Genomic DNA, 23,118 nt, shown 5'->3' with positions numbered 1-23,118 from the left:
GTTTGGGGAACCAAACTCTTACGTTCTACAAGAGCACCTCCCCGACCCTGTAGCTGCTCGTCTCTTAGCTATATTTCAGTCTCTAAGTACTCAATCCGGCCATCTTGTTTGCTTGTTTGGTTGGGGCTTCAAGAAAACCTCAGTGTGCTGAATCGCACTGTCTGTGTGGACACAGAATATTAAGCATCAATGATCAAGTTGAGCTAAAAGAATGAGAACTATCCGTGGCATTGACAATAATGAAGGGCTTTTCTGATTCAGTGGGAGATTAGTTCACGCCGCCAGACATGCACATGGCTAGTGGTTGGGGCTTTGGCTCTCCTAGAAGCTTAGGAACCTCAGACGAGCTGCTTGTACCATAAGGTCAGCTGGGTTGCATGAACGGTGACAGTGACTGCTCATTGTCTTTGAAGGGTCAGGTTAGGATGCTCAAAAGGTAAAGCATGGTCTTTTAACATGGGTAGGCTCGATAGTTGCCAGCAACCATCTTGGTTAGATGGACTTTTCCATACAGCAGGAATAACATTCTTATGCCTTGAAATAAATTGAGTCTTCAAGTGGAAAAGCCTACCCACACATGAAATAGTTATAAGATAAAAAAAAAGTCAAACCAAAGCCAACCAGCGACAACCACAAAACCAACACCAGGGGCCTACAAGATGGCTGTGCAGGTAGAGGAGATTGCTGTACAAGTCTAACAATTTGAGTTCGAGTTCCCAGATCTTCAAAGGTGGATGGAGAGAAATGATTGTACAAAGTTGCCCTCTAATGTCTACATGTATGCTATGTCACACACGCCTGCCCACAGACATTACACGCTGCCTGTATACCCACAATAACAGAGGGAAACTAGAATCTAAAATGATTTTAAAAAGTAAAACCTCAGCTGTAGCCATGACTGTGTCGTGCTTGGCTTTCTTTCCTGCTGTGGAGGGGAAGAACCACTCTGAGGAAGCCAGCCGGAGCTAGAGTGCCCTTGGAACATGCCACTGTAGGTGGCCTAATGTCCATCTGTGGAACAGGAGTGGTACAGGACCTATATCCCAAAGCCATAGCTATATGAAACACATGAGAATTTGTAAAGTTCCCTCAAAAAAGTGCCTCTCACCAAATGGTCCAAAGCATGAGGCACTGTCCATGCTAAAGATGTCAGGACGGCTCGCCATGCATAGAGACAGTCAGTATCATCTGGTTCTGAGTCTGGGCTCTGCCCATGACCAGCTGGGTGAGGAAACACGTTTTTTTACTTCTTTAAGCTAAGCGATTCACTCTTTGGATACATTTTTTTTTTATCTGAAACTTGTTGCAAGGGCACAATCCAATGGAACTCATGAGAAGATGAGAGAAGGTTAGGTCAGCATTAAACAGAATACACAGAGTCTGAGAAGTGCCTAGTGAGTGGAGTACACCACTGTTGGCCGCAACTATGAGCACTTCTCCTCCCACTGTTGTATTGCTCTCTGTTGAATCACAGGTAACATGGGCATCTATAGTAGATAACTAGTATCTCTCTTTCTCCCCGACCCTTTATTTCATACATACACCTGGTGTAGGTATTTGTGTGTGCATGTGTGTGGGAGGCTAAAGGTCAATAGCAGATGTCTTTCATGGTCTGTCCTCATCATGGATTTTGAGGCAGAGTTTCTCACTGAACCAGGAGATCCCCAATTTGGATAGATGGCTGGCCAGGAAACTCCTAGGCATCCTCTGTCTCTGCTTCCCCTCCACTAGGATTATGGGTATGCATCACCATACCTGCTTTTGTTTGTTTGTTTAAACACATGGGGTCCTGGAATCTGAACTGAAGTTCTCATGCTGTCATGGGAAGCACTTTACCAACTGAGCTTCCTCCACAGCCCCCAACTTTCTCTTAAAGTTCAGGCCAATGGTATGTAAGAGTTTGTTTAACTAGGTAATAAATCTACTAATCACACACCAGTATTTAATAAACCAGATTACTTTTGTTTTCTCCAAGAATTCTAAATAGCTCCTATACCTCAACACACCCTTGGAACCTATGTTACAAGGCAGTGTTCCGATTAGGTTTTTGTCACTTTGAGATAAACTAGGGTCATCTAGGAAGGGGGAACTTTCACCGAGAAAATGCCTCCACTGGGTTGGCCTATATGTAAGTCTGTGGGGCAGATTTTTGATTAGTGATTGAAGTGGGAGGGGCCGGGACACTGTGAACAGTGCCACCCTGGGGGAGCTGGAACTGGGAGTACAAAAAATAAGTTGAGCAAGCCATGGGGAGCAAGCCAAGAAGTAACCTCATGGCCTCTGCTTCAATTCCTGCCTCCAGATTCCTGCTTTGGGTTCCTTCCCTGACTTCCTTCATGTGTGACTGTGACTGGAATGCATAAAGAAATAAACACTTTCTTCCCCAAGTTGTTTTGGTCATGCGTGTTTATTAAAGCAATAGAAAGGAACCCACATTCTTTTGTCCTAAAGTCAGCTCATGAATCTGGAGTCTACTAACCAAGAAATGCCAACATCAAGAGGCCTAGGTGGAAACACTTAGCGGGAATAGCTCTGCGGGGAGCATTTGATAGTTGATGGAAATTCTGGACTTCTATGGAGTTCCCAGGTTCTCACCCTGACGTTGGGTTTTAGGAGTATGAGAACTGTCTGCCTTGGGAGAACCCCCAGGGCCAAGCACAGCCCATTTATTTTTAATGTGATGGGTCACAGAGCAGCTTAGGAGGGTGTAGCTGTAGTCTCACAGACTGATTCTAAACAATGAAATCATTTCCAGACTCTATGCCAGACACTTGGCTTCTTGCATCTAGTCGTTCTTGAAGGGAGTGGGTAGTTATTGTTCAGGATGAGAACGAAGGAGAGGAGCAATAGGGACCGTTTGTTTCTAGGGTCCCAGGTGAAGTCCTTGGATTTACTTGGTTGTTCCCAGATGTTTGAACCACAGTATTTGGATCCTGTATAGAAAGTCTAAGCCTTTTCCTTTCTCCTACATTCCAGCTAAACTTGCTTTCTGGTCATGAGTAGAATCTTCTGGAGTGGATGTACTTGATACTTGCATCTTAAGTTGTTTCCTATGACTATTTGCCCTTACTTTCCCTTTCTGACCCAAGCTCTGTCCCTCATTTTATGGAATCCTTGAGGTTAAAGGACCTGCCAACACAGGGTGAGCAGGGTAAGGCATGATCATTTGCATTTTGGTTATGTCCCATTGTCATCAAGCTTTATGTCTTGGATGGCTAATAGCTCTAGCAAATGAACCTTCCAGTGACTTTATGAGCACACACGTAAATTTTTTTTTTAAGATTATTTGTCAATGAGCCAAATGGTGAGAATGGAGGCCCACTAAAGGAAGGCTCATGTCTGTCTTAATGTCCTGATGAAACATCCAGCTAGCACTTGAAATAATAATCATTGAGTCAATTGGGTTGTCAAGGCAACCTATGAGCTCCATCACCAAAGCATCCTCCTATGGTCTTGCCAAGAATGGCCCGAGTTTCTCTGGTCTGTGAATGGTCTCAAGTCTGAGGCTGCTGAGACTCTACAAGCAAAGGGTGGCTTCCAGAAAAGAACACCTTGGAGAATGGGCTTCTTGGGGTTTGGGTTCTCCTGAGTAGAGAGAAACAATTGTGACAAATTTTTGGGTTTATTTTGTGGGAGAGACCCCGAGACTCATTTTTTTTCAAGTCAAATTCAAAGCTGTGTCTCTTGGAATAAACAAGTGAACCCAGGGTTTGGGAGTTGGAAGGGTGACGAGGAGCACTCGTTGCTCTTGCAGAGGACCTGGGGCACCCAGCAGTAGATTCTCATCACCCACATGAAAGCTCACAACTGTCTGTAATGTCAGTCCTGGGGGTCCAAATCCATCTTCTGTCTTGGGCACAAGGCAAGCATGTGGTGCATTTATATGCATGCAAGCAAAACACTCAAACATGCGAAATAATAAGATATAGATACATCGAAGAAAGGTGAATACATTAATCTATTCTATTTTAAATGAATGCAATAAACACTTTTTAAAAGGAATATAAAAGATAGCACCTAAAAGAAATATTCAGTTTTGTGCTAAAATATTTTGACTGCTGAGAATCAGAATCTATTTATAAATAATACAGTGCTTTAATTATTTACTTTAGGTGTTAGCCTGCTATAACCAAACATAAAATGATGTACTAACTTATCTGTTAGTAGCAATTTGTGTTAATACTAAAATATTTTGGAATATTTGGATACAGTATTTCTGTTGGTATTTGGGAGAGGAGTTGTATGGAAAGTTGACGAATCAACTTGAGGATAAAAAGTCAGACTTTTGACTGTTTACCACTGAGTCACCTGTACTTTCTAGACACATGTGCCTCTCTGTGTGTAAAGGAAAGAGGCGAGGCAGCCTTGGACTGGAAGACTAAGAACTACAGCTAAAGATGACAATAGGAAGAAATGGCAGTGCTCAGGTGTCATTGACGCAACCTCAGGGCTCTCTAAATGTCCCCTGGGCCTGCCTTGTAGTGGCTGTATTTTAATTGTTTGGTGACAATTCTAAGATATTAATCTTCACAGAAACGGGGGAAGCTGACCTGTTGCAAGTTTTCTTTTTCTTTTTAATTTTCATCTGTGTGTGCAGATATGTTTCTGTCTCGAGAATGCAGCTGTCTGCAGAGTCCAGAAGAGGGTGTTGGATTCCTTGGAGCTGGAGTTAAAGGTGGTTGTGAGTCACCCAGTATGGATGCTGGGAACCGAACTTGGATCCTCTGGAGGAGCAGAATAGCCAGTGCTCTTAACCACCCACCGAGCCATCCCTTTAGGCCCCCTTCCCACTGCAGGTTTTCAACTCCATATTTGCCCTTGCATGACATTTTAGTAAATGCAGAACTGTCCAAGCAGAGTTCAATTAAGAAGTCAGGCAGTTAGGAGTGAATGACTAGTTTTCCTTGACAGTTAAGAAATCTAAACAGCGGCTGATTCCAAGGGGCGGGGGAGGTCTGATCTACCCAGTATTAGTTCATCAGAATGAGAAGCCAGAACAATCCTGGGAGAGAACAACGCGAAAGTGCTCCTGCAAGTGTCCAACCAGAGCTGTGTAATCACCATGAAAATGAAATTGAAATTCCACACCACAGTGTGAAATTGATCTAATATGTCCCTATCCCACAAGTAAAGATGCTGTTTCACGTTCACATTCTAAAAACCTAATGGCAGCGTTTGCTATCAACAATCGAAAAATGTTACAGATGTAAGAATTTCTCAGCCAATTTGAGTGGGCATGGTGGCTTAGCATGAGAAACCCCCAAGCTTTAACTTGTCCCCCTGAGACAAGTAGAGTTAAAACATTTAGGCACCATCCAGAGCTTGGGAGTACCTGACTTCTCTGAGGACTATGCTCAGGGACTTCTTGGAGGCTAGTGATCTCACGTTCTTTCATGAAACTTATGGCATGGTTTGCCCCAAACCATAGTGTGCGTGCGTGCGTGCGTGCGTGCGTGCGTGCGTGCGTGCGTGTGTGTGTGTACACGCACATCTGAGTGTCACAACAATTGAGGCTCACTTGACAGTTCTTGCACCTCTGAGAAGTGCACATATGACCTGACACACTGGTCTGATAATATATTTGGCAACTCTACCTATTAATTTGTAAGTTGAACAATCTCTTTTGGAGGGCAGTTTGGAAGCTCAGATTGAAACCACTAATGCGGGGTGACTCGAGTTGTCAACCATTATACAGTCAGGGCTTGACCAAGGTTTCCAGAACCCTGGCTAAAAGTGAAAACTTTGAGCCAGTACAAAAACGACTTCGTACACTTCACTGGTAGCAAAACTTCTTGAAGAACAGATGGTTAAGAGGACTTAAGAGGGGCTGAAAATTAACATCTTTTTTATATAAAAAAAAAAGCAAGAAAAAAGAAAATGGTGAAGCATGTTAGGACGATTTCATTTTCAAGTAAAACCCGACGGATTGTAAGGAAGAACTCATTTGGCTGATGGCTATTAGAGAAAGAACTGATTGGTTTTCTTTTCCCGCATACATTGTGGGCCCTGTAGAGACACTAAGACCAGAAACATCAAGGGCTATCTGTCAAGCTGGGTGACAAAAACAATCTGTGTTCCAATGGCCCAGAAGACTTCTACACTCATGCAGCTCCGAGAGTTAAATATCCGCTGTCGGAATGCTACTCTTTCCAACTGGGTGTGGGGATCTTTTATTCTAGAGAATCTCCAGCACGCAGAAGAGTTAAATATCATCTTACTCTTCCCCAAACATTCCAACATCATTTAACCTAAATCTTTCCGTCAAGGACACTCACGAGCTCTGAGCTTTTCTGCAGGGACTTCATACTTAATGTCTTCCAGGGTGTCCAACCTGCAACCCTCAGGCCTCATACACTCCAGGGTCATGTAAATGAGGCTCCATATAAAACCACAAACTTACTTAAGCGTTATGATAATAAACTCGATTGAACTGAGAGGTTTTCCAGTGTGAACTTTGTAGATGACAATGTCATGTAATGGTGTCAGAAGGTTGGACACCCCAGATTGACCTTCAAGGTTAGAAAGAAACTACCGTTCTGGCTATATCTTTTAAGGTTGACAGAGATGAAACTGTGTAAGCTTTGGTGGAAAGGCCTCCCAGGTTAAGTTGCCTGCTGTTAAAGTATAATTTTCCATTTCTAGTCAGCGCTCTCACTGCCGTCTCCCAAATCCCTCCACGAATTTCTATATATGCCAGTAAATTATTTTCAGTGATGGCAATACCTTGAATGTCTTTGTAGATGAGCTGTCTGTGCAATAACGTCTGTGCTCTCTGCCTTCTGTTATCTCATTGGTTGAGGTGTCCTCTTCGTATCTAATGGAGTTGAACTGGGTTCTTTTGTCTGCTTATCTAAGAGCCAATCCACAATGCAAACTGTCTGCCACTTTTGGTGTATTGCTAGGTGGCCAGGAGTCCACACCCCAAACCACCATCAACAGTAGGCACAATCAGCAGCCCCTGCTTGGGAGAGGCCCAGGACGGAGCTAGCAGAAAGACTGGATTACTTACCACCTCTAGAGTGGGTCCCTCCAGGCCAGGGACGAGCTCATGGGCAAGGCTGTGCAAGGAAGCTCTCTGTACCATGCCTGCCCTGCGGATATACAGAGGACTTCAGTGGCCTGCGCTGTCAATCTCTCAGTCAGCATGAGCTCAATTATGCACCGACAACAGCAAGAACAACAAGAACAACGACAGAACAACCCCAAAAAACTAAGGGTCACAGACTACCCTGATAGAGGGGGGCACAGCGACTGCAAAGGTGGAGGTGCCATCCTGAGCATCTATCATCCAGCTTGGGCTGGACCTTTCATGGTACATCAAACAAGCAGTCCATGGAGATCCATGAGAGCCACATGGAGGAATTGCAAGACTGGGCCCTAAATGTCAGGCAGCTTCTCATTGCAAGGTATTTTTCCTTTCAAAAATAAAAATTTTGATTTCTTATATTTCTCTTTTCTACAAATACAGAAAGACAGACAGACAAACCCAAGAGCAGATTTTGAGAGTCAACCGAGGCACAAGTGAAACTATTTTTGATGTTACATAGATATTGCTTCCCCCGCACCAAATGATTCACGTGAAATTAAAAAAAAATACAAAAAGTTGAATGAAGAAAAATGTGGGGAATATATCCTTGTCATTCCTCTGTCATGCCAAAAATAGATCTAATGCTCGACTTAGGAAGATGCCCAAACACATCTCATAGGTAGTACATATCTATGGTCTAAAATACTCATCGAATTCTAAAGACTCCATTCATTCAAAGCCTGAATAAATGCTGGTCAACTACAGCGAAGGTTGACTGCTTGCATCAGCAACACAGTGTTTCATCCTGAAGTTCAAGGCTCAGTCAAACATCACTGCTCCGACTGCAGATCACAGCACCTTACACTGACGTGAGTTGGTAAGCTTATGGTGGAGTTTGATTTGAGGCAGTCAATGAAGGCGATTGACCCCGAGAAGTGGGATGAATACAGAGCGTAGACCCAGCACACAGTTCCACACCAAACTATCAATGCCAGTTACCAGGGCCCCCTTGGGCCATGCCATGGTTGTTCAGCAGCGCCTCTATCCCCCTCAGTATATCTGCTCCACAGACATAAGAACAAAACAAGCTCATCTGTGAGCTAGTGGGAAGGAAAAGGAGAGAGAAGCTGAAAAGAAATCGGGGTTTTCCAGAAACTCTTCTAAGAAGGATCCAGAATAAGAGGTGAGCAGTAAGTAACTGATCCTCCTGACTAGGTTTCATGGTGTCTCTAGAGATTTGTGGCTTGGAAAACCAGAATTCATCAGCTTATGCCTGACCTCTCTCTCTTCAACACACACTCAGCACAAACAGGTGGAGATGTGCCAAACCCGACCACTACAGGTTGAAAGTATGACCACTGTTGACCATGGAGACATTGGCTTATGCTCGAAGGGCCACAGCAGCCAGACATATGCGAATTCCAACTCTTCAGAAAACTTGGGACAGAAACAAAAGGCACTACTTACATGTGTGTGTCTTCTTCGTGACTGAGATACCTGGAAGAGAAGAGACAGAGAGAAAGGTCAGGCAAGGTCTCGTGAGGATCTCTGTGGTCATAGGTCATGTGCTTGTGGGCTTGAAACTTGTCACCTTCCCCTGGTGACAGAGAGTGGGGATTCATCCTAAGACATACCCCAAAGCCCTGAACCATAGATGGCAGGGAAGGTGAGCTCATCCACTCTCTTATTAACTAACTGCATAGCTGAGAGCTCAGCACAGTGCTTGCCTTGCAAACACAAGAGTTCAGCCCCCAGCATCCATGTTTAAAAATAGTTAGGTGTGTTGGCACATGTTTGCAATCCTTTTGCTGAGGAGGCAGTCGAAGGTACACCACATTCCTGGAGTGTGCTGGTCAGCCGGCCTAGCCAGTAGGTAAATTTCAGGCCAACGAAAGACGATCTTCAAAACAAAAGTGGATGGCATATACCTGAGGTTGTCCTCTGACCTCCACACACATGTGTGTACATAGACCTGCACACGCGTGTGCACCCTCACTCACATATGCACATACACGTGTGCATACACAAAGCAAAAGCGCAGACAGTAAGTAGTCCACCAGGATGAAGGAGATGAGAGAAAGCTCACTGCTTTATTGTCCGTATGGGAGGGGATCGGGTTAACGGGCAGGCAGAAGGCACAGGAGCGCCATGCCAACCCAGTCTGAAAAGAGTGGGCTGAGCGGTGGAGCCATTCATCTGGCACAGCCATTGATTCCGAGTTTCCCTCCTAATGAAAATGCCTCTTCCTGCTCACCTGACCCGTAGCTTTACATAGTGAAGAAAATACAACCACACGCAGTGTTATTTATGTGTCCATATTTGTTAAAGCCCCTGGGGGAGCGGTGGCTAACTCTCTACAGAGTCTCAACATGTATGGTGGGGGAATAGAAGATGCATGAGTCAGCACCCTGGACGTCCCCAAGATGATTTACGGGTGACAGGTGACAAGTGGAACTAAGTAGGAGCTGGCAAATGGCATCTGACAGAGCAGATGGCCATAAGCAAAGGGGTTCTAGCTTCGCTTCAGTGTAGCTAAACCTTGAATGCCTCCCAGGCTTCTTCTTCCTAGGAGATACTCTCGGGGCTAAATAGACTAAAAAATAACCAAACTGTTGAAAACATTTAACTTGTGACTCAGAACTGTGGCGAACCTTGACTTTTTTTTTTTTGTCTTTCAAGTTATTAAGAGAACTATTTAACCCTCCCCTGGAAAGTAAAAGTAGCTGGAGATTTTGGCAGCCTGCATCACGGGTATTACCTAACGATGGGACACGTCGTTCAGGGCAGAGATCTGTTACGAAAAACTTGGTAGAAATTAAGGGGGAAAAGTTTCAATGTTGTGAGCCAAGCCCAAAATCACACACTTGCTTCTCCAAAGTTTTCCAAAGGCCTTATTTAAGGAAGCTGAAATTACATAGCCTAACTCAAATTTGTCGTCTTTTTATCCCTGCCCCCACCCTGCCCATCCCCATCCCCTTCCCTTTATTGAGGAAAACTAGACGATTATTTTTCCATCATGTTTACTTTGGCTTTGCAGAGTGAGCGAGAACCTTCCGAGAAGACCCTTGAAGACTCACCCATGAAACTGCAGGAGTGTTCTAGAACTTTCAGAAGCCTCATTTATCCTAGAGAAGCCCCTTTTCCCAACAGCAGCAGTGAGTAAGAGAATCTTAAAATCCAAGGATGATTTGTGACACCCGGAGCCAATAAATTGATACATTAGTGCCCTTTCAGCATTACCGGAGATGCGAGCATACTCTCCTTCGGAAATGGTGCCTTCTGTAAAATCACTTCGAAGAGAAAGCGCTTAGGCTGTCACTCCTGATTATTCAACCCCCCACACACAATTGGATTGAACACAACCCCAAACAGACCTATCTATATTCGCTGAGTGTGGAACTATTTTTCTCCTGACACTTGAAGGCCTGATGAAAATCCCACCGTGTTGGGTTTTCTACTTAAAGTTATTATTCAGCGTGGTACTGTGTTCTCATCAAAATTTTTCATGATGATTACACTCATAATAGATTTTGAATCTCTTTCCAGGAAGAGCTGCCTGATCTAGGAGGTTATAGTAACAGGCATGGAGCAGGGCCTTCATATCTGTCTCTCGAGAGAAAGCATGTCTTCCCCTTCAAAATGGCTTAAACTCTTGGTCTTGTAGTTTTGTGGTGCTGCCAATTAACGTGCTATCTGGGCAAATGGAGGTCATGCCAATGTTGGGGTCGCTAAAGGTAGCAGGTGAAATACAGACTGACAGCTTGTGTTTGAACTTCCACCATTAATCTGTTTCTTTTGCATTTGTATTTTACTGAACTTTGAGTTCAGTAACTCCTGTTTATATAAATATAATCCTAAATTACATTATTATTTACAATGAAGACATGTTAACCAATCAAATGAAGAAGAAAATAAAGCCACTCTTCCTCTCAAGGATACTATACTTTTTTTTTTTAAGGCTCAAGTCATATTTATGACACTCTAACTGGGTATATTACACTTTTTTCTTTTTAATTGAGGAGCTATTTTGAAGACAGAATTCTGTTTCCCTAGAAAAAGCAAGCAAGAGCAACAGTGTAAAAGCATGAAAGATAAATTCTGTGGGATAGTGAAACATTTTATAAACCTCCCGTTGTCCTCCCCACTTGAAAAAAATAATTATCTTGATCCTTCAGGTGGCTTGAATTTGCCCCTGCTCTTTCTCTACAGGACTTGTGATACTTTGTATCTGTGGCTCCACAGACTAAGAATAAAGGACAAAGAAGAAGATCTCTGCATTTCACAGACTGAGAAACCAAGGCCCAGGGAAACTTAATTAGCACTTTAACATTTCTCTGTGGAAGTTACTGCTTGATGGGAAACAGTCCCCAAGGCAAGGCTTTAAGACCCTGGTGTAGATAACATCTCTAAAAAGTGTACTCAACAAGGGGGGGGGTCTATTCCTTCAAATATGCTTCTTAGAAGTGAGCTGTGTAAATAATTTAAACCTATGGGAAGAGTATTAAGCACTGTCCCCAGCTCATTTAAACCAAGCCCCAGTTTAGGTTTGAGGGAGAGAGTCAAACACACAAAGAAACTCCAGTCTTAACAACTAAAGGACAAACTTAATCTAAAATATTCTAGAACAGAGGGAACATTTTGCATGAACTGCATTTGCCCTTATCACCCTCGTGTCTTGCTGACATAGGGTCTGTGCTTTGGTCAAGCCTAGCCCTTTTCTCAAAACTATTATCACATTGCAAAATACTCTAAATTGTTAAGTGGAAGTGTGAGTGTGTGTGTGTGAGTACCTGCGCGCTCGGGTGTGTGTGTGTGTGTGTGTGTGTGTGTGTGTGTGTGTGTCTGATGTTTAATTGTTTTTTGTTGTGGCTGTTTTTGCTACAGGCCTGTCACTGTCCTTGAACTCATCTAGTAGGCTTGACTGACTGACCAGTGAGTCCCAGAGGTCCTCTGGTCCCTGGGCTCCCAGTGCTGGGGTTATAAGCAGGTGTCACCATGCCTTGTTTGTTTGTTTGTTTTTAAAGTACAGATTTGGGGAGATAGACCGCAAGCCCTCATGCTTGCTCTGCAAACCCTGCACTGCCTGAAACTTCTCAAGACCTACAGCTGTAGTTCTAAATTAGGGATTTAAATCCTTAAAAACAGAAACAACGACAACAATAACAACAACGACAGCAAAAAACCCATTAATACTCAAAAATCAAAGTATGCCATCCGGGATCATAAGCTTGCCCCACTCAATTCAGCCAACCACATTTCAAGATACATTGAGGTACATGCCAGGAAAATGCCACACATTTGTCACCCACCGGCAGGCCGATCAGTGCACTGGACTTTCAGAGTCGTAGACTCTTGGAGGAGAGTGCTTTAGAAATGCAATCTGATTATTTCCAATCTGTGCCCAATCTTATGTCAATTAACTTCCTCTAAGGGCTTCTGGGAGGCGGTTGTCAGGGTACAGAGGTATTTTCTGTGTGGAAGGGGGAGCATCTGTCTTCCTTCCCTGGTGTGGCAAATTCCTAAATGAGCATTTTCAGAGACCTGTCGTGCTAGACAAGGGCTTGCTCAGTGGGTATGCTCCTGTCTTCTCTGGTGCTCTTGCGATGAACAACACCTAGGCAGGGGATCTAACTGTGGTCCCTTCTCTGTTAAATATCAAAGCAGTAGCGCAAACAATGCCTAAAAATGCAGAAAAGCTATCTTTTTTTCTTTTAGTTTTACTTCCCCCAACATACCCACATTCCTACTTTTCAGGTGACTGTGGCAGGGAACAGATTGCCAGAGTGATAATCTGGAATTTAATTGGCCCAAGTCACAGCACTGCGCCAGCCTTCACACACTGGCAGTTTAATTCTAAGAAAGCAGCGTCCCCGGGTGCAATGGCCTTTACAGGACTGGGAATCCCTTCTTACAAGACACCCGAGGGACGGACATGCTGTATTTGTTGTCAAATGTGGCATCTTAGGTAAATAATTTAACCTCCCTCAGTCTCTGTGTCCATAACAAAAGGAGGAAAGGATCTGGCTTCACGGCCAGAGCACGTGTGAGGAGGCTCCAGCTTTGATCCTCTGAACTAAAAAAGAGGTAAACTGAGTCCTCCCAAGGCTGAAGACAGTTTGCCTGGGCCACGGTGCTGGGGGCCCGTTTCTGCTAAGGATATTTCTAATTGCATGCACTGTGTGACTATGTTTTGCACTAAATAGGAGCATAGTCCTTGGGCGGATGAAGGTGTGTCCATCAGGGAACTGTTGCTAAACGTGTGTCTCATCTGGGCAGTTGAAGTCTTAGGCTAATTTCAGCAAAGCATCAAGCACTTAACCTCCTGTGTACCATCAAGGGGCACTCGGGCTCCTCTAATGACTTTATCCTGGGAAGGAGGAAGCCAGCAGTGAAAACCGTACTTTACAGGTTTAAATGAACATTCATTTAAGAACTAAGGCACAACCCCCACCCCCAATCTCTCTCCAACATTTATTTCACAAAGAAAGCGATCTCCCTTTGTGCTCACCCTCTGCCCCTCCTACTCCACCTCCTCGAGCTGGCAGACTTGAGCTTGCTGGGTTCTATAGGTCAAGGAGAAAAGCACCAGGAAGGGGGTGGGGGGTAGATCAGGATACAGTCTCAGAAGAGGCTGGCTAAACAGAAACAATGTTACAAAATGCTGTCCTTGTCTAGGACAGAAGAACTATTAATGATAATCTTATTGACAGTGCTCCAAGTAATCTTGGGACTTTGTTTCAGAAATTCTTAATGGACATTAATGCTTAGAGTTCACTCAGACGAGAAATAAATTACGTGTCAGGGTTGCAGGGACCAAGGGCAACAGGCAGAAGGCACCAGAGCATTTAGCAATGTTATGACAATCAAATCCTTTATAATTGCATAAAAAGCCTTTAAAATCATTTAGAAGTACTAATTATTAACGTTAATATTATTTTAATGTGAGTTTCTTTCATGTTAGGGTAGAGCCTAGGATGTGCTGATTTGGTAGGAATATTTCAACTTTTTGACCAACCACAGTGTTTTTCTTAGCCATGAAGGCAATTCTACTTTGGTGTGAAAAACAGTTGTGGGAATGAGAAGAATAGTTCTTTTTTTCTGTTTTTTTTTCTTTAAATTAAAATGTATGTGTGTGTGCGTGTGTATGAGAGAGAGAGAGAGAGAGAGAGAGAGAGAGAGAGAGAGAGAGAGAGAGAGAGAGAGAGAGATCCAAGGACTTATAACAAGTCGCATTCCAGGGCACACAGACTATTAGTCTCTCTGGGAAAGAAATGTGGGTATTTTAGAAATTCCTCTGAGAAATGACTATTATGAAAAGTCCATATTGGAGGGGAGGAATTTCTCCTGGATGATTTCAACTGCATGATTAGCATCAGAACCCAGGGACAATCAGTAGAACCTTTATTCTTCTAGAAGGATCTGCTTTCATCCAGTTTGCATATAAAAAGTGGACCTGTCTTAAAGCTCACTCATGCTCGCTCTCGCTCTCTCTGTCTATGTCTGTCTGTCTGTCTGTCTGTCTCTCTCTCTCTGTCTCTCTCTCTGTGTCTCTCTGTCTGTCTGTCTCTGTCTGTCTCTGTGTCTCTGTCTCTGTGTCTCTGTCTGTCTCTGTCTCTGTCTCTCTGTCTCTCTCTCTGTCTCTCTCTCTCTGTCTCTCTCTCTGTCTCTCTGTCTGTCTCTCTCTCTCTCTCTCTCTCTCTCTCTCTCTCTCTCTCTCTCTCTCTCTCTCTCAATTGGTTTACATTTGACCTCAGAGTTCTGGGCAGGGGAATGAAGTGGTGACTACCAATGTTTCCAATGTAACCTGGAATTGAGAGGTGTGTGTGTGTGTGTGTGTGTGTGTGTGTGTGTGTGTGTGTGTGTGTGTGTACAGCACACAGTGGGAGTCAGAGCCAGAGCCCTCACAGACCTGAAACTTCACCCTGCAGGTCAGGTTAGTCAGCTTGTGAGCTCCCAGTAGATCCTATCAGAGGACCCATCTGTTTGCATCTTCTATCTTGCCATTTCCATCCAGAATCACAAGTAGCCAGACCCTGAACTGGCTTTAGGACTGAACTCAGGTTGTCTGGTTTGGCAGTAGTGCATTTATTTACCTGCTAACCTACCTACCAGCTCTGTACTTGGCTTCTTATGTGGGTTCTGGGTTCTGGGTACTGGGTACTGAACTTGGGTCCTCATACTTGCCAGGCAAGTGCTGTTTTGAATGAGCCATCTTTCTTCCTCCCATAATCGAGAAGTTCTACCTAATACATTGCATTTTAATTCAACAGTAGAGTTTATGATACCTTATTTTTTTTTCCTGAAAAAGCTTTTCTTTAGGGACTTCTGGAATCTCTTGAATCTATTTCTCTTTGACACTCATGGAGCAGGCATAGACTTGAACTGCTTATGCCTGACTCACCAGCATGCAGTCAGCAGGAGGTCAGAGTTTCAATCCTTGAAGACAGAGCTATCAGAACTGGTTAGAGAAGGATAACCCAAAGACTACGGAGGAAGGTGGATACTGAAAAGAAAATTATACGAATTCTAGGTTTAGAAATATAAAATTAAAAGAGTTAGCCCCAAAAGCCACAAACTCAGGGCTAAGCCCTGCCGCTGGGAATAGCAGGCCATAAAGATAAAGAAAAGGAATGCAAAAACCAGCTCAGGCTATCGAGGATTGACCCATAAACCATCCAAAGACATCCCCCCAGCTCACTCAGGGCCATCCTCCAGACCCTGATAAGCCCCTGACTTCTAACACGTACTCTTTCTGCTTTGTTCTCACTGCTATGTTTGAATGAGCCAATTGTATGTAACCACGCCAAAACCCCCTAGCCTTCTCTATATAACCCTCTGACTTTTGAGTTTCGGGGCCGACACCTCTGTCTCCTGCTCGGGATACGTGTCGGCCCGGAGATCTCTGTAATAGGTCTCTGTAATAAACCTCGCCTTTGCTTATTACATCCAAAATGGTCTCTCTGTGCGTGGGATTTTTCAGATACAACCCATACAAGCTCAACCGCAGCTCACAGGGGCACGTGTCCTGGTTGGCACAGCAGGCCAAGGTATGTGAAGATAGAACGACCCCATCCCAATGTTTGCTGCTGATGGTAGGAAAAAGAACTCAGCCGTCGCTGACTCTGTCCCAGATCACCTAGGAAAGAAGCAAGTTTGGTAAGGTAGGAACGAGGTAAATAGGTTCTAAACCTGGAGGAAATGATCTGCTCAGTCAGAATAGATAAGAGTAAAGAGATTCAGGATCCAATGGGATAACTGACAGTCAGAAAAGGAGAGCGCTTCAGTTACTCTAGAATATATCGAAAACCAAGGATTATGCACAGACGTTTTTAAAATGCCAACGTTAGCCAGCCTGAGTGACAGAGACAGACCATGTCTCAAAGCAATGAGCAAGCAAACTACATCTCACAAACACACACAGCAACTCAATATGGTCATTATTTTGAGGAAGAAAGATTAAAAACGACAAACAAAAAACAAAACAACAACAAAAGCACCCCAAAAACAGACATGAAAACATCAATAATTCAATCACAAAGCAGTAGAGTTTGCAGCATCTACTTTGCTTAATTACAGGTTTTAGACAAGCTGTCTGGATTGCACATGCTGTGAAGTAATTTAGAAAAGGAGGAGGGTTTAAACAATGACAAAGTGTGTGTGTGCATGTGCGCATGCATGCAGGTGCTCAGGGAGGCCAGAAGAAGTTATCAGAGCCCCAGGAGAAACAAGTTACTGGCATTTGTGAGCTACCTTATGGGGATACTGGGAATGGACCTTCTTCTGTCAGAACAGCAGGCTTTCTTAACAGCTGTCATAGCTTGAATGAGAATGGCTGCTTTAGGCTCATATATTTGAATGCTTGGTCTCCAGTTGGTGGAACTATTTTGGAAGGACTAAGAGGTGTGGCCTTGTTGGAGGAAGTGTCTTACTGGATTTTGATGCATCAAAAGCCCACACCATTCCCAGTTAGTTCTTCCTGCTGTGTGGTTGTTGACCAAGATGGAAACTCTTAGCTACTGCTCCAGCACCACATTTGCCTGCCTACTGCAATGCTCCCTATTGTGTTGGTCATGAAATCTAACCCTGTAACCATGAGCTTCCAAGTTAAATGCTTTCCTTTATAAGTTACTTTGGTGATGGTGTTTCTTCAAAGGAATAGAAACGTATGACAACACCTGAGTTCTTTTTTTTTTTTTATCTCCAAAGTATTTATTTTTTTCCTGAATTTGTATTTGTCAGATTAGATGGGTAAACTATTCCCCTGTGGGATTCTGAATCAGGAATTCCTAGTTTTGTCAATTACCTGATATGTAATTTTGGGTAAGGCACCTAACTGTCGGTGCCTCAGTTTCACTACTTGAACAGAAATAAGATTGTTTTATTTCATCATAAAATTCTACCATGAGAAATTGGCCCAACTGAAACAGTCACAGTGCCATGTGACAGTCATCTCCGCACTAAGGGAAACTGAGACAGGAGAGTTGCCACAAGTTGGAGGCTAGCCTAGACTATACAGAGAGTTCTTCCTTTATTTTATTTTATTTTTTGCTTTAAATTTTTTTTCTTTTTTTTTTTCAGAGCTGGGGACCGAACCCAGGGCCTTTCGCTTGCTAGGCAAGCGCTCTACCACTGAGCTAAATCTCCAACCCCGAGTTCTTCCTTTAAAAAAAAAAAAAAGAAAGAAAGAAAAAGATATGGCTGGAGAGATGACTCAGTTAATAGCACTGGCTGCTCTAGAAGAATTAAATTTAATTCCCAGCAACCACATGATGGCTCACAACAATTTGGAATGGGATCTGATGCCCTCTTCTGGTGTGTCTGAAGACAGCTATGGGCAACTCATATAAATAATAAATAAAGTTTAAAAACTTAAAAAAGGAAAGAAGAAAAGACAAGAAAAACAAACATGGAAGAAATGTAGCCATATTGATTAACCTTTGGTTCATGATATATGCAGATCTTTTCATCATATCCTTGCTTATTTGAGTGATACCCAAAGCAGGAGTCATACAAGTGTCACCAAAGAGGATGACTTAGGTCAAGGATATCTATGTCACAGGATAAGACGAATCTCAGAGAAGGATGTTCTAGCATCGTGAAGCAAGGGAAACAGAAAGATACAAAATGCCAGAGAGTAATCTTTGCGGGAAAAGAACAAGCACATTGAAAAGGCAGATTGAAAATATACACCCTAAATTAACGAGAGTGGTTATTTTTGGGAGGCAGGAAATGATGGGTCACTGTTTCACTGCCTTGCCTGTTTCCTAAAATCTCTACTATAAAGTTATATAAATAAAATTTTAGTCATAAGAAAAAGGCTAGTATGGAAACACCCATCTCAGAGGGCTACTGGGAAGATAAAACAAAACAATGAATGGGAATGTTCATTCAGAATCTTGTTGTTTTCTTTGCTTTTGTTATTGCAGGTATCTCTTTGTCTTTGAGACCCCATTTCTCACGGCAACTGCTAATTGCCGGCTTGACCTTTGCTAGGGGGACTGTATGTGCTGTGAAGAGAAAGGGTTGTGACAGAGCTAGCTACTTTCATGAGGGTCTACAGTGATGTGCCATCAGTTAGCCTAACCAGACTTTACATCTGAAAAATTATCCCTGCTTAAGTCAGTCTGCTCATGCAGCGCTCTGGAGTGAAGGCAGGGAAGAGGTAGGCACTGTCTACCTTTTGATTCCTGGGAAAACAAGCATCCTTGTCTACCAGTCTGAAGTCCCCTAATGTTCACGGAGATACAGTCAACATTTCGGCTCTCCACACCGGAAGGTCTCTAGAGAAGCACAGAACAGGAAATAGAGTTTGTAGATGTGGAGAGTTCAGAAGGCAAAGCAGTGATAATCACAAGGCCTTCCTGAGTGGCCTTGAAAGGGAACAAAGGGGAGAGAGAGAAAGAGCAGCTTTCAGTTCAGACGGGACACACTGGGAAATACTCCTGAATGAAACAATACAAGGATTGGCATTTGCTTTAGCATGGGAAAGGGCACAGTGTATCAAAATCTTGCTAAAGTCTGATTGGGTATTGGTCTATGAGAGTTCACCTACAGTTGACCTGTTGTTGAGTGGGAGTGAATCTGGAGTTCACTGATTGACCAGACTGGCTAGAGAGAAACACCCCCAGGATCCTCCTGTCTGTGCCAGACCTGGAATTATAAAGGTATAGGTCACATTTCCCCCTTTTCTTTTCTAAGTAGGTTTTGGGAATCTCAGACTATGTATGTTTGCATAGCAAACACTGTACTGGCTCAACTGATTTCTATCTTCCTTCCTTCCTTCCTTCCTTCCTTCCTTCCTTCCTTCCTTCCTTTCTTCCTTTCTTTCTTGTTCTCACAATCAAGCTCTCATGTAGGACATGCTTGTCTCACACTCACAATGTAGCCAAGGATAACCTTGAACTTCTGTTGCTCCCGTCTCCACTTCCAGGGTGCAGGGCTCGCAAGTGTGTACCCTCACCCCCATCTTACGAGGTGCTGAGGATCGAACCCAGGATTCTGTCAAGCAAGACAAGTACTCAGCTAGGCGATATCCCCAGGCCCCTGAATATTTCATAATAGAAAGAAAATTTTAGCCAGAAAGCGATGGCCAGATAACTGAGACATTGTGTCTCCCTCAGAGGAAGTGTGAGTGATTCCTTCCTGGGCTGTGAACATGGAGGAATTTCCTCAGCTGCTGAAGAAGGTGTTACTAGAGCAGGTTTCAAATCCTTGGGGAGTAGTTACAGAGAGACCCTCTACATAATGTTCATTCAAGGGCACACAAGACGGCTCAGCTTCTAAAGGTACATGCAGACAAGCCTGAAGACGAGAGTTCAATCCCCGGGACCCACGTGGTAGGAGACGACCAACTCTAGTTGTCGTCTGATCTCTGCACATGTGCATGCACACACACACACACACACACACACACACACACACACACACACACACACAATTTAAAGAAACATTTCTTTATTTTATTCATGAAAAATACTTAATCTCATCCTTTTTTCTCCTCTAAACTCTTGCTTGCTATGAGGTCTTAATCTTTCCGATCTTGACTTTGTCAGCTAGGGTAGGTTTTAGGAACATAGCTTAATTTGTACTGGAATTTGTTATGTCCCAGTGAAAGAAGCATAAAACCGCAAAGGGGAGAGGGATGATGGGATATCCTAAACGCGATATTCAGAATGTGTCCCTGTCGCTGGGGAATGTGTGGCCACAGTGCCCCCCTGCAAACGTCTTGATTTTCCTACTTGTGTTCCAAAGCTGCTGCCACATGACCTAAGCATTCCCAATAATCTTTGAGTGATGACGCTGATACTGTCCCTCTTGACACAGATGGAACCCACGCCTCAGTTTCCAAGGTAACAACCTAGAAAACAGGCCATCCCGGAGGCTAGAACTGGTAAGGCTGGAAGGCTTTGAACCCAGACACATGGACTATTCCAGCTAAGTCAGCTTCCTCTTGACTTTGAGTGTTTCCCTTAGCAGTCTGTTTTCATGTCATGTTACAAAGGCCGCTTTAAACGCAGCTTTAAAAGCGGGAGGGATGGAGCAGGCGAACTCTCAGGATTTTATCACCAGTAATGAAAGCAGAAGTGACTCACGAGAGCCAGTGAGACTCAGCCAGGAGTTTCCATAGCAGAGCCAGCCCCAGATAGCAGGTGTGGCCTCTGTGACCACCGGACTGCAGATGAGCCAGGGGCTGCAAAGAATTCCTTCATCCCTTCGGCACTGATATAAGCCTGACTATTATTATATACGACGCCGTCTTAGAGCCTTACTGCAAGCCAGCGTTTTATTATAGTTTTATAAGGGCAGCAGGATACTGTACAGGGTGGAATTGTCAACTGCTACCTTTTCTCCTGGAGGCATTCAGAATGCAAGACTCCTTCATCTACAGGAGCCATCCTCTCCCAATGGGAACAATTCGTTTAGCCTGCATTCAGTATGCAACTGAAGAGAGAGGTATCATGCACTGGGCGGGCCCTGTGGGAATAGGTCCTCCATACTTTCCTTCTGCTTAGGGAAAAAAAAAAAGGACATTCCTGAGAAATTAAGTTAACTATTAGCCAAATCCCCACAAGCTGCTGACCTGGATTACATAACAAGTCTAATTCCAGCAGCTAAGAGCAGGAAGCCAACATGTTCTCAGATTTCTCCCCTCTCCCCTCTCTCCTCTCTCTCTCTTCTCTCTTCCTCCCTCTCAGTGTATATGTTTGTATGCATGCACATGTGTATGTGTTCCTGTGTGTGCACATAGGTGCATGTGCTTGTGGAAGCCACAGATCAGTCTCCAGTGTCATTCCTTAGGCACCGTCTATTCTGTGTGTTGTATGTGTGAGTATGTGAGTGCTCTCGTGCATGTATGTGCCATGGTGTGATCCTGTGTAAGTTAGAGGACAGCCGACAGGAGTTGGCTCCCTCCTTCCACCATGTGGATCCTTAGAATTGAGCTCAGGTTGTCAGGCAAGTGTCTTTATTCCCCGGACCACCTCTCTGGCCTTGCCTAACTTTGAACGATAGTTCCACAGTGTGGAAGTTAGTCAAGGAAGCTGGAGGGCTGGCTGGTGAGCCTTGGGGTCCTCCTGTGTCTGCCTCCTCAGCACATGGCTCCATTACATGAGTGCTGCCATCAAACTGAAGTCCTCAAGTTTGCACTCAACTCACGGAACCAGAGACTTATTTCTCAGGTCTTTTTCTGTTTTCCTGTCCTTCCATTCTGTCTCCCAGCCCTAGCTCTCCCTGCCTTAAGCAGTCTACTAGGCTCTTATTCCTGGACTGTTTTAGAGATGTGAGATACACCCTCTTATAGTACATGATAGCCTGGTTTCACTAAATACCTGGTGTCTGTGACTCTCATTTGAATCCATAGAACATTCTCAGAGCCCGAAGTCTAGAACGTGCGCTGGCAGTCATTCACGCAAAGGTAAGACCTGCTTTTCCTAAAATGGATAGAGCCAGAGAGGCGAATTCATTCCCCGGGGACTGAGTCCGGATTCCTCTGGGCTTGGAACTAAATTGGTGTAACATGAGCTGGCTTTCTTTCTTTAATCTGAGACCGCAGGTAAATCTGACCTGCTTCTGGGGTGGGGAACCAGCATGGGAAAATGGGTTCCTAGGGTTCTAAAGGATTTGTACCGGAGAAAAGTGGGGATCTCCCGGTTTCTAGGGGTGGCTGAATATCTGTTCTTACTTATGAGTAGCTGCCAGGCTGAAAAGGAGACGACATCCTCTGCAGCGAATTCACAACAACACCTACTGGCACGGCGCTTTCTGTAGAATTTTGCATTAGGAATTGCACCTCCGCGTACGACTCACCTTTCTAGCCAGTCAGAAACATAGACAGTGGGAAGAGCCACAGAGCCCTCAGCACAGTGTTTCAAAGCCCACAGGCCTTGATTTCTTACTCCCTGTGCTTCCCAGACAGAGGCACAGATGAAACGTCCCCTCCTCCCATCTTCTGGGTTCCATGGAAAAATTCAAATGTGACCTTCTTTTGGGTTTTTGAGACTAGATCTTGCTCTGTAGCCCTGGATGTCCTGCAAATGCCATTTAGATCAGGCTATCCTGGACTTTGGATGATCCTCCTGCCTCCACCTCTCCTGTAGTATAGGGCTGTACCACCACCCCTGTCTGCATCCCTTACTAAGGGTCCTTTATGAAGCCTATACAAAACAAGAACCTAGGACTGTGGAGACGGCACAGTTCGTAAAATGCTGGCTGTGAAAGCTTGAGGACCTGAGTTTAACCTACGTAGCCACCTAAAGAAGCCAAGCATGGCAGTGCACGCCTGTCACCTCAGCACTGGAGCGGCAGAGACTGCTGGATCCCTGAGGCTCGCAAGCCTGTCAGCCTCGCTGAATCAGTGAGCTCTAGGATTCATGAAAAAACCCTGTCTTAAAAAAACAACGTGGAGAGCAAATGAGCAAGACACCTGGTGGTCACCTCTGACCTCCAGCAGTATGTTCACGCAATGCTCCTGTACGCATATGTGTGCACACACACACATACACACAGTGAACACTGCTGCTCTTGCTGCTTCAACCTACAGATCCAGCTATCCTTTCCCTCGGGGAAAGGCGATCCACTCACAACACATCCGC

General features: G+C 44.3%; 1 protein-coding gene across 3 annotated transcripts in view; it reads right to left on the bottom strand.

Annotated features, from left to right (window-relative positions):
• Rora (RAR-related orphan receptor A) overlaps window positions 1–23,118 on the bottom strand; it is a 733,021-nt gene that overhangs the window by 184,029 nt on the left and 525,874 nt on the right. For 2 of the 3 annotated variants that reach the window (XM_039082824.2, NM_001427367.1), the window contains 1 exon segment: window positions 8,495–8,524. In XM_039082824.2, coding sequence (XP_038938752.1) covers window positions 8,495–8,524 — 30 coding nt within the window. 3 annotated transcript variants of the gene reach the window in all.

Source organism: Rattus norvegicus, chromosome 8 (genome assembly GCF_036323735.1).
Source record: "Rattus norvegicus strain BN/NHsdMcwi chromosome 8, GRCr8, whole genome shotgun sequence".
NCBI classification, from domain to species: Eukaryota; Metazoa; Chordata; class Mammalia; order Rodentia; family Muridae; genus Rattus; species Rattus norvegicus.
This window is presented reverse-complemented; position numbering and strand designations above follow the sequence as displayed.